This window comes from Hesperophylax consimilis, chromosome 10, assembly GCF_061612785.1.
Source record: "Hesperophylax consimilis isolate HC1 chromosome 10, BYU_Hcon_1.0, whole genome shotgun sequence".
In the NCBI taxonomy this organism is placed as follows: Eukaryota; Metazoa; Arthropoda; class Insecta; order Trichoptera; family Limnephilidae; genus Hesperophylax; species Hesperophylax consimilis.
Window position 1 is genome coordinate 21564865 of NC_142845.1, and position 12541 is coordinate 21577405.

Sequence of the window (12541 nt, forward strand, 5' to 3'; positions counted from 1 at the left end):
CCTTCGAGTGCTATGGTTTACAATTTTGTCAACGGATGGCGTTAGTCCAATTTTGTTATTATATTAAGTGACATTAAATTTAAGTGTTCAGTTTTAGAAAAAGTTTTCATAACTAAAAATGATAAGTGCTCATGGTGTCCCACTTGTGTCTATCAACGCAGTGGCCTAAGTACACACACGCCGAGTGAATGGCGGGACCACATTCAAAAGATACGGTACGTCTTTGTATGAAATTTTATGTTTTTGTTTTTATAAACATCTAAGAGTGTTGACACACGAGGATTTGTTATCATATTGTGGAGAATAATCTGTTCTGTCTATATAGTCCAATAAATCATGCCAGAATGCTATAATTTGACATTTAATTGCGTGCATAGGTATTTGAAAATCTGTACCGCGTACGGGTATAGATAAAACGGAACAAATTAACACATTCAAAAGGTTAAAAAACTGTTTATTTTACAAAAAAAATCGTTGCTTCAACCTACAAATACAACTGAGGAAATATAGGAATCCACTATTGGTTAGCACTGCATTGCATTAAACATCAGATACTCTGACAGGGGGCATGTTGTATTTTAAACAAATAGTCATTCCCATTTTGAGAACAATCTTAGTTCACTTAATCGCTGACCATATACCCACACCACGGGCCATTTTAGAAAGTACAAATCTATCATGACTGGGTATTAATAAGCAATAACATAATTAAAAATGTTATATTTAAAATAATTTATTTAAAAAAATAACACATAAATTTATACATAATAATTATAAAGCTAGTGAATACAGAAGATCATTTTATTTTTCGAGGGCTTAATGTCAAACAATGTCATCTACAAAAAACATACAAATAATTTTGTGACTTAAAGTCAAGCAACGTTATCTACAAAAAAACATACCAACAATTCAAGGGGCTTAAAGTCTAATAATGTTATCGACAAAAAAACATACCAATTATGTTATTATTATTTTGTTGTTGTTGTTGTTGTAGAAAATGTTGTTTAGCTTTTAAACCCTCGAATTATTGGTATGTTTTTGTAGAAATCATTGTTTGACTTTAAGCCCCTTGAATTGCTGGTGTTTTTTTATAAGTAATGTTGCTTGACATTAAGCCCTCGTTTTACAACTGCTGATAAGTGAAAGACAGCGCCAAGTTAATTGGGATAAAGCATTTATTGTCATCCTTCAAACCTTTTTAAGAAACAAATTAAGTATCTTTTTAGACAACATTACAATATTTGACATTAAGTTAATATGTTTTTTGCCTGTTGTTTTTTATGTTTGTTGCCTAATGAAGCAAGATATTGATTGTGAAATTTGTATTTGGAATGGTTCAAAAGATATTATAATAGTTAGGACACAACGTTATATTTAAAATTGAGAAATTATACAACAGATTTTAAGAATCAGTGCTCCAAAGGAACAGGAAACCTGGAGCATTGTACAGTATTATAAAGATCAATAGAATTTTTTGATCAAGAATTTGCTACCGCAAAATAAATTAGACCCTTTAGTCAGTAAAGACTTCAAAAAATCTTGGACTGCTTACAGCAGTACCTATAGATATTTTCCCCTTTAAATTGATAAATAACTAGGTTTGAGTTATATTAATATTGTATCCTTTTCTTGGTCTGAATATCGTCCAGCATGATTCTCAGCTCCTCATCCTCAAACCTCCCCTCCAGCGAGGGCAACAGAGCCTTAGCTTCCTCTGCCGCTTCGGGACACAGGTTGGCAATGCTGGCCACCTCAAACTTGTGGAGCTTTTTCTGCATTAGGAGGCTGGAAAATAACATTACTTAGATACATTAGATGTTACTTAAATATTCCCTCATTACAAAATCTAGAGTTCTATTCTAATCAGGGCCATTTCTACCACCAGGTAGAACTAGTCAGCAGCAACAGGGTGTTATTTAAAAAATAACAGTAACAAAATTGAATAAACTAAGCCTCAAGATGAAAAATTCCAGAGTTCCTAGGATTTGTGCTACAAATTGAGCACTAACTCGGCTAAGTTGTAGAGAAACCCATATTTTCTAAAGAACAGTGACGCGGCAGCTCTCTGCTCTGAACTTTCAAGAATGAGTCATTGAATACAAAAAATCTGTGCCAAATAAGTTAGGAAATGATTCCTAATTTGTTCCTATGAATAGAGCTATCTCTTCGTATTCTTTTGACTTTACTTCACTTTCAGTGAAGTAGAGTTTCTTAAAACTCAAATCGGTTAATTTTTACTTAAGATGACCGTTATTAATATGCATAAAAAAAACCTTTTATTCAACTTAATAACAATAAACAACAACCTTTTACATTTACGTTTATGGAAATAGTGATGTTTTACAGCTTCAGCATGGCAGGCAACCATTATGTTGATAAAACTATAGCCTATAATTCGTACTAAAATACTTTTTTAGGCCTTTCTTTTATTTGTGGCAGTCTTATGTAAAAATTTATACCTAAATAAATATAAGCCAGGAGACTCGCGGTACTAGCCATAATAATGTCAGTAGAAAAAGATATGGCTTACCAGATTGAAATTTGAGATTTTACTAAAGACTTTGCTAAAATAATTCAATGAAGGTACCATTGAATTGAGAGATAGAAACCAAAACATCATGGATGTTAGAAGAGAGAAATTTAAAAACTAAATAAAAATATCATGAATAGTACTTAATTTAGTTATTTAATGTTTGGTGTTTTATTGTAATGCTGTGAATATGACTTATTTTATATTTAACGCATTCATTCTTTTAACCTGGATGACATGGAGATAGAGGGAGTGGGATGTTTAATTCTCGCCTAGGACAGCAAACCTAGAAACTGCTCTAGTTCCAATCATGATATTAACACACTTCCGGCGGGAAGGGTAGTTCTACCTTTTACGCAGATCCTACTTTAATGGCGGAAAGGGCATGTATCAATCTCTTTGTAAGGGTAAATGCAGAAGGGAAAAGCAAGAACGAAGGGTCAATGCAGGTAACTCCATTAATGAAGGGTTGAACGCGGCTGGTGCTAATAAAAAAATTGTCCAAATAAGCGAAACTAGCAGTCCACAATGGAGTACTAATACCTACCCTGATGAATGGCAGGGAGGCATGGAACTGGCAGAGGAAGGATGAAAGTAGACTGAATGCTGTAGAAATGAGATCCCTGAGGCGTATGTGTGATAAAACCATAAAGAATGCAAGGCTGATGTAAGCGTAATGAGTGAGATTAAGAAAGGGACGCTTTGATGGTTTGGGCACGTAGAGCGAATGAACGAAGAAAGGAGAATATAGGACGCAAATGTGAATGGTAGAAGAAGTGGGGGCGCCCGAGGAAGATTTACTTGAAAGAATGCAACTTTCAAAATACAAAATACAAAACATTTTGGTAAATAAAAAAATTTTGTACATAAAAATGATTTAGCTGCATACATGAAAATCTTAAAAGCACTCGGGTCAAAGAGGTTCACTACAGTGACCACAAAAACAACTTTTCTTATTTTTGTAACCCTGTAGATCACATTTGGAAACATAGTAAGGTTTGTCAGATTTTTTCAGCCAATGAGCCCCTCCATTTCGCCTAAGCTAAACTTTTTCAGCAAGCCTTTATCCTGACTCTTTTCTTGCCTTCTATTGGGCTTCAGGATGCTGGACTGAATGACTGCATCCAGTGTATATGAGAGATAAAACAAGAGATATAATTTGAATTCTAATACACCCAATGGCTCGTTGTTAGGGTTCATTCCCCATTAAATCTAACAGTTTACTATTACAGCCGCAATTCTACAACACGTAGACCTCATATGAGGTTGAATAGTTTTTGCAAAGATATCAATATAAAAATGAAATAAAAAATGTTCCGATAGTTTCACACACAAGAAGCAAAAACAGAGCACATACATATATTTATATCCAGTTTACAATGGTCAAATTTCAATAATTATACATATGTTGTACAAAGGAGAAACTGAAATCGACGAAAAAAACTTTGATAATGAATTTTAAAATCAACATATGATAAAATGTCAATGTTCTTCAAGGAAGGTCTAAAATGGTATATGGTACAGTTGTATTTGAAAATATCATTGGAATGATGAAATGGTAACTTGTCAAAGATGACTAATTTTGGGGATTCATATGAGTATCTCGTGGTCGAGAGGGGAAAAACAGAGACTGGATATTGAAAGCAGAAACACTTTTAAATTTCCTGATTTCTAAGGTACCATTTCGATTTCAAAATCATTGGACATCTAATGTCATTAGTGAATTTTCCAAGGTTGTACAACGGCGTATTATAATTTTCCATAAAAATCTCAATCCAATTATATTAACTTAATACTACCATCTCATTTTAGGGAAGCAAGTATATTAATGTAAATAATTACAAGAAACTTACTTTCTCACACTCTGAATGGTCTCCTTGTTCTTGAACCGTTTGAAGCGATTCGTATAAGTTAGAGTCTTCATAAATACTTCAGAAAATTCTTGTTCGTCTTCTGCTGATTCGTTTTGAGCTTTCCTGTGCTCCAATAGCATATGAACTTCAGATATCAACAATGTTTCAGCATTCTCGAACTCTAAAACATAACCTCAAGTTAGCGGATACACGAATAAGTCGTTCGGACTAAGTTTATAAATGCAAGTCATAAAATACCTTTAGGAAATTGAAGATCTGCCGCGTCTTCTTCGACTATTTCGGTTGCATTTGGAGCAGCCATCGCTAAATTACTCGATTATTCGTGAAATAATTAACCATAAATAAAGCATTCACAATTGACCTGATTGACAATTGATTGACCATAGATAAGTCCATAGATCAGTCATAAACAAACCACGATCCAGTGTTGCCATACCCCGAAAATTAAAATTGGTAGATTTAGGCGGAATAAATCGGTAGATAGAGACAATGGTCGTCAAAATATATATTGGTGCAAAATCTGAAAAATAATAATATGAATTTTGAAAAGATTTTGCTAAAAAATTCAGAAACTTCCGTGCGTGTTTTCCTAAATTCGGTAGATTTTCAAATATTTCTGTAGATTTTTAGAAAATTTCGGTAGATTTTCTACGAATTTTCGGTAGGTTTTTGCCGAAATTGGTCGATCTACTGAAATGTTGCTAGATATTGCATCAATGGCATTTATTCACGAATTGATAAACATTACTATAGGCCCCATATATCAGTCAGTCCTTATGTAAGTGGTTTGTTCATGGTCCGTATCCTCGTTGTGAGAGATATTTACTTCTGTCAAGTTGCTCCCTGGTAGAAGCCCTGGCCATTGCCATAAATCAACTATCTAGCCCTGGCAAGTAATACCATTAAAAGACGTACCACTCAATTATCAACGTATTACCCAGTGTTGCCAACTCAGCACCTTTAGGGCTAGATTTAGTTCTAAATTGAGGCCGTCAGCTCCAAAAAAGTCGTTTAACTTCTTGCTTCTTTTTTAATACAACATAAAAGAGAAAAATCATTTTTTAGGGAAAACCAACAGCTAAAAAATCGCCAACGTTTCACCCGATATGTACCAGATGACAAGAAAATATTGTGGAGAATTATTCTTCGTGTAATTCTCTAGCCAACAATAGATTCGGAAAACGTTGTGGAGAATTATCCCCCGAAATTCCCTTTGTAAATATTGGAGAATAAATTTTCAAGAGAAATTCTCCAGCCACGCTTCCCCCCTGGATTCGAAAAATATTGTGGGCAAACATCCCTTGAAATTTCCTCTATTTTGTGGAGAAGACAGTACTGACCAAATGGAGAATACCCCTTACAAATCCATTCTGAAATTTAGAAGTTTTATCTTATCTTATCAGAACTCTTTCGGCCCCAACGGTTTTTAGCTCTTTTTTACTCCTTTTCGGGAGAAGTCTAGCTTTATTTTGAAAATCGAGTTGGCAACACTGATAAAAATAATAAATAATATTTTGATTATTTTGTATAGCGCCGTTTTTGTGCAAAATCACCTCAAGGGCGCTGTGATTACCACTCAAGACTTTATTGTACTCCATCCATAGATATACCACTCACCTGCAGTTTGCTAACTCGAATTTTAAAATAAAGCCAGACGTCATCCGAAAAGGAGCTAAAAAGAGCTAGAATCTAGCTCTGAAAGAGCTGAGTTGGCAAAACTGCACACCTGTACCAAATGTCCAACTCCAGTAAAATATTTGCAATATCAACAACTCTGGTCGCTAGAGGCGATAGTGTCGCATATTGAGGTTGACTTATTTATGACGTTGACATTCCTTGCAATGGCGTCAATTCGAATTTATGTTGTACGGGGTTTTCCAATAAGAGGTGTTATTTTGATATTCAATCGTAAAATATCAATGGTTTCGTTGCTTGTGTGGCACGTAGCGCCGTCTTGTTGAAAGTAAACGTTGTCCAGATCAATACCATCCAATTCCGGCCATAAAAAATCATTAATCATCTCCCGATAGCGCAATCCATTCACCGTAACTGTTGCTCCAGCCTCATTTTATAAAAAGTAAGATCCAATGACTCCGCCGGACCATACACCGCACCAAACAGTCACACGTTGAGGATAGAGAGGCTTTTCAACAATAACTCTTGGGTTTTCCGAGCCCCAGATGCGACAATTTTGCTTGTTGACGAAGCCACTGAGGTGGAAATGGGCCTCATCACTCAAGATGATTTGCATTTGATTCACTCAAGTGAATTTTAATAATTTCGATGCCTTGTTGAAGCGTGTATCGTTCCATTTTTATCAATGGCGTAGTTTCTACTTATTAAATGTCAAAAAATGACAGCTTCAAAAGTAACATCTACCGAAATAGCGGGCTATTCAAAATAACACCTCTTATTGGAAAACCCTGTACTTTTGGGAGCGGTGTCTTGCGTTTTCTAATTTAAAAAAATGTATAAAATTGTTCCAAAAAGTAGTTATAAATTCTTTACTTTATTTTAAATTAGACGAATCGAAAAAAAAAAATTAGGTAACCTACATACGATTTTATCACTTTTTTTGGTCACACGTTAAAAATATTTGAATGGATTTTGTCTTTGATGGCTTAGAAATGTAATTAAATACTCAGGGTAAAATTCGGTTTAGGGGAGTCACTCGAATAACCGAAATTGAACTTGATTTAGACTAATTTAGGGCTGGGGAATCCGAATCTGTAAGAATTAGGTGGGGGTCGGCACTATTAACTGAGTTATAGGGTCTTGAAATTTCGTACGCGATACATAGAAACCAGGATTCCCCAGCCCTAAATTAGTCTAAATCAAATTATTAATATTACTGGGTATTTGGTGTATTGTCCCTATTTATTGAAAAAAATACCTAAAAAAGTGCATCTTTTAATATTTTGAGTTTAAACATATATTTATATGTACAGGCAAGCAGTACATGGTTTCAGCAGCTTCTCGATGTTAACTGCTTGACCGGTCGGTGGCTGTGTTGACATCACGTTTGGGTCCCACCCAGGCGTAGTGTGTTCAAGTCCTCCATCATGACGCAAGCAACATTTTCCGCTTACTGTGGTGGTAGTAGGAGTTTTTCTAATATTGTCAGGTTATTCGTAACCCGGGAATGTTTGTCTGTTTTGTTTTAATTAATATTTTTTTTATAAGAAATAGGCACAATAACAATATCACAAAAGCATTGCAAATATATATGTAAATTTTCATAGTCTCGTCATCGCTCGACTAACTCGACGACATGCTTTGATGATGACATCCAATGGTAAATGCGGACGATAAATAGATCTGCAATAAGAGTTTACTGACTTAATATATACCTATAATACCGGTGTGTGTGTCCTTGCAGCGGGACATCGCACTACTGTTTGCACTATGCGACGGCAATGTTGATTTCACACAGGCCGGTTGTTTATGGAGGTGGCCTTAGTCGGGCACAGGGGTAATATTTTACAAGTAGAAATGTTAAATAAAAAAAAAATTCTTTGAATGCTTTTATTGAATAATAAACGAAACATCAATCACAATAAATGTTCCATTTTTACTAGATCAAGTTTTATCACATCAGTGGCAATGTATGTAAATGCATATTTTAATCTATGAATAATTCTGTATGATTTGTAATCTTTTGCCACCAGAATTTCAATATTATGTACACAAAATCCAATAAACAGAAGTTGAATATTAAAAATATGTCTAGCTTTAACAAATCAACATTACTGTACTTACAATATAGTTTTTAGTATTTTGCAAGTGAGATAATTTATAGGGATACAATCGTGTCAGCTTTAGACATTAACTTGGTGATTTATAAGGATCAACAAATATTTGGTCCCAATACAAAACACATTTCAATTTAAAATTAATATTTACAGATTAATAAGTACAAACATAAACCATAATAATGTGAACAATTTATTTTGATTATAGGTAATAATTTTATTATGGTATCTCGTACCACAATATTAACATACATGACAAAATACCTTTTTCTTTTTTAGAAATTAAAATCAGGCACAGAATGGCTAAGGCAGTTTTAGCAATTATTTGACCCACTTAAAATAAACCCACAGAAATCAAAAGAAAGTGAGGTTTGATAATTTAGAAGTTTAGGGGTAGGTACCTAACGTTTCACACTGTTACATGGGTTAATCTAGACTATGATTGCCCGCAACCAATTCAATCAATTTTGCAGATATTTCTTATATTATAATTGATATTAAAACAAAATAAATTAACGTGTATCATCTTCAGATTGTCTTATTAACGAGTTTTATCGAATCATTAAAGTAGGCAATCACTGTTATCAGGGCCGGCCCTGTGTAGGTGCAATTGGAACAGTATGCTTTGGGCGCCGACTTGTCAAGGTGCCAAAGAGCTAAGGGCCTGATAATACCTAACACAGTGCCATTGAGGTTTTTCCTAGCACCAGGCGCAGTTATTATTGTGGCAATCAGTATGAACAAGTGGGCAATCACTATATATTTAGCAACATATATTTTTTATTTCATGTAGTTATGGTGTAATACAATCGATGGAAGGATTTGATAGGAAATTTATTAAATATTATGGAACTATTTATTGTTTTGTGATAAGGATCAAACCTATACCCATTCAAAGTCGATATTTCCTTAAGCGGGGAATCCTTAGGTACCTATTTTACCCCTACCTACATTTATAAATGAATGAGACGATCAATAAAGTATTCAGTGCAATTTTTTAAAAGGGTAAGATTATTTTATTACAAATAAATTTCTAACACAGTGGAGTACTATTTTATATTCATTTTCATGTTTTATGAAAGTTCTATTCAAGTTCTGTTATTATTTCAATTATGTGAAATATCTGGTCAATAATGATATAATAAAAGGACCTTTACAGAACTTGAAGATTGATGAAATTTCATGAATTATTGAAATTCTGTGAAACAACCCATTCTAAATGTACTAGGTATGAAATTGTATTCATCAACACCGAACGTAATGACCTTCTAATGAGTAGGTTTATGTTTTAATTTTTTTTAAATTTTAGGTTCCCAATATTAGTTTTTATTCAGTCAAAGCGTTTGTTTCCATCAATGCCATGCACTTTATTTAGTATAAGTATTGTATATTCTCCTGTTCCTCTCAATATTATTACTATTCAATAACTACCTGTAAAACAATGGCATTTTGGTTAAAACTTACACAAAGAAGTAAAGGTAATTGAAAGTATGAACATCAATTAACATAATTGGTGCTTGTTGCCATTATCTACATACGAATATTGCTTTCATTGTAATTTTAGAATGCACATTATCACATTTTAAAATTTTAAATACATACATCTTTGTTTAACAACTACATCAATTTTATGATTGTTAGTTAAGCCTAACGTTTAAGTATTTGTGATGATTAAGTATCTACTACATCGAGATATGTTAAATGTAAGATTTTCAATCAGATTAACTCTTTAAAATTGGTGCAAAAGATGTTCATCTAATTGTTCTTAGTGGTCTGTACGGAGGAGGTGGAGTTTTGGGTATTTGTGCAGGAATATGTTGGCTTTGGACCACAACAGTTTCCAGCTGGCCAGGAATGGTTTCTCTAGAACCGCTTGCAACCGGTGTGAGAAGAACATTCAGAGCTGCAGCTGAAAGAATGTGAGAGTGGTTGTTGCTTCTGTCGCTCCCTCTCATGGAAGCATCCACACTCGTGGATCTTTGAATGCTGCTTCGGCCGTTGTTGGGAATGTGAACTCGGGGCAGGTGGTAGCCAGGGTTCAGCTTGATGGCGTCGTCGTAAGTGGGCGGAGCACCGGCCACCGAATCGTAATCTGGAGGCTTCTGCTGCATCACCTCATCATCAGATGGAACTGAGATGACGTGGATCGGGTCGTCAATCTGCAATTAATAATGTATATAATACATTAGCGAGCTAAAACTGAGTCAATGGCAATAATGGTGTACAAAGTACAGGCATTGTATATGTTTATATTATATACTAATGTATTGAAATACTAGAACTTAATATCACCACATCACAGTTTACTTCTCATAGGGATGATAACGATACAATTTAGGTCAAATATACAATATGACTGTGTAGTACGTATGTGCTATTTGCGTTGAGTGAGGCACATTCTGTTAACAGCCAAATGATGCATGATGAATGAATATCATGATACTCATTCAGTAGGTACATCTCATTACAGACTTTGAAAGGTAATCAGGCAGAGAAATGAGAAATAGCTTTTTTTAACTAGGATTAAGCTCGACCATAATTATTATTAGTAAGTAACTAGTGCAGACCCTTGAAAACGCACAGGATTTAAATAATCTAGAATCAAACTCCGATCAGCTGCTTGGAAGGCAACTACGCTGACAATTACACCAATAACAATTGTAAAACGGCGGCATAAATTCATTTTAATTAGGTACTGAAAATAGGTAAATATTTTTGAATTTTAGAATATAAAGTACATATTGATATATCACAATACATCTGAAATTATATTATTTATTAATAATAACCTGATGTGTTTGCGGGGGCTGCCTGGGTGCTGGGGCTTGTAGCCAGCAGCACATTGCGGCGCAGATGAGAAGCGCCCCGGCGATGATGCAGGCCACACCGATGTACCGCACGGGCTCCACGTAGTTCTCAGCCAGGCCCAGCCAGTTGATGAGGGCGCCGATGCACAGGAGCACCATGCCGTAGCGGTACGGCCGCTGCGACTGGCGGGTCTCGTCTAAAGACATTGCTGCAAAGGAAAACAAATGCACGTTAGCAAACTACATCATAAACATAAAACCAAATTTTGAAGAAAAGTGAAAAAAAAACAAGCCTAACCATATAACCTAACTTAACTTATTCCATCATGCTCTGATTTGTCACTGTTCTGTTTTAGATGTTTACCATTACAATATCAATTGATTCCATAATAGTTCTCAATATCAACTATCTACGGTTCTTATTAAGAATATGCAAAGTTTTGTGCTAAGACTCTAGAAATGTTGTTTTGTTCTTTGGTCAGAAGTCGACTGGAGTATTTATTTATTTATAAATACGCCTAAAAAGGCTTTTACATATAAGTGATACATGATGCAGTGTACATAGGAGAATATCTGTATTATACAGGAGATACTGACAGTAAATAGATGAAATGAATTGTAAAAAAGGTACAAAATACACAATTGTAAAATTGTGATTACAAGTATAATGAGAAAATATTAAGGAATAATTAAAAAAAACTAAATAAAAAAAAACTAAATATGAAGCAATATTAGTAAAACGTAAGAGTAACATAAAGTAAAAAAGAAATTACAACAACACTACATGTAAGACAAATCATTAAAACTAATTTACCAACGCTACTCTAATTTGTAGGATTCGACAAAGTGTTGGTATAGATTATGCTTAATTCTATAAATGCAGTCAATAAATAAATCAATAGCACCCCATACTTGTTGCCCAGATCATGCATCCTATTGGTCAGTGAGTGTGTCTGATAGTTGGTCGTGTATGTATTGCAGAAGAATGTTATATTTTGTCTTGTATTCCTAGTCGGCACATGTAGTTTAATAGTGGCAAGGATGGCAGGACTATCAATTAAGTTGTTAATGACTCTGTGTAACACAACCAGGTCTGAAATAATTCTCCTGTCAGACAGTGTTATTAGATGCAATTGATTCATCAAACTGACATAATTAATGTAATCAATAGGAATTCCGAGCTTAAAATTTACGTACTTAAGAAATTTGTGCTGAACTCTTTCTATATTATTGGAGTGAACTTTATGTAAAGGGGACCAAATAGGTGAATTATATTCCAATTGACTTCTGACTAATGAAATATAGAGGGTTCTCATACAATCTATGGACTTAAAATCAGTTAAATTTCTGCAAAGGAAGCCAATCATCTTTAAAGCCTTATTAGTTATAGAGTTGATGTGTGCAATGAACGACAAGTTTTCATTGAATATTACACCCAAGTCACGAATTTGTGACACTGGTATTAATTTAATATATATTCATGTAAGATATTATAACGAGTTTTGGAAAATCGTATTACTTGACATTTCTGAATGTTCACAAATAAAACATTTTATTCACATCATTGATGAAGCTGTT

The 12541-nt window shown here is 34.3% G+C and overlaps 2 protein-coding genes across 3 annotated transcripts in view; both read right to left on the reverse strand.

Moving 5' to 3' along the window:
- Window positions 1–4791, reverse strand: Polr2D (RNA polymerase II subunit D). The gene is made up of 3 exons (XM_089636150.1): window positions 4642–4791; window positions 4384–4564; window positions 1–1785 (listed from the first exon to the last, which is right to left on the reverse strand). The coding sequence occupies exons 1-3, from the start codon at window positions 4703–4705 to the stop codon at window positions 1611–1613; spliced, it is 420 nt and encodes a 139-aa protein (XP_089492276.1). The 5' UTR covers window positions 4706–4791; the 3' UTR covers window positions 1–1610.
- Window positions 4792–7685: 2894 nt separating this feature from the next.
- Window positions 7686–12541, reverse strand: part of LOC149420457 (uncharacterized) — a 181266-nt gene continuing 176410 nt past the window's right edge. For both annotated transcript variants that reach the window (XM_089636153.1, XM_089636152.1), the window contains exons 2-3: window positions 10946–11172; window positions 7686–10315 (exon numbers count right to left, since the gene is read on the reverse strand). In XM_089636153.1, the coding sequence (XP_089492279.1) occupies window positions 9908–10315; window positions 10946–11172 (635 nt within the window). In that variant the 3' untranslated portion in view covers window positions 7686–9907. The remainder of the gene's footprint in view (window positions 10316–10945; window positions 11173–12541) is intronic.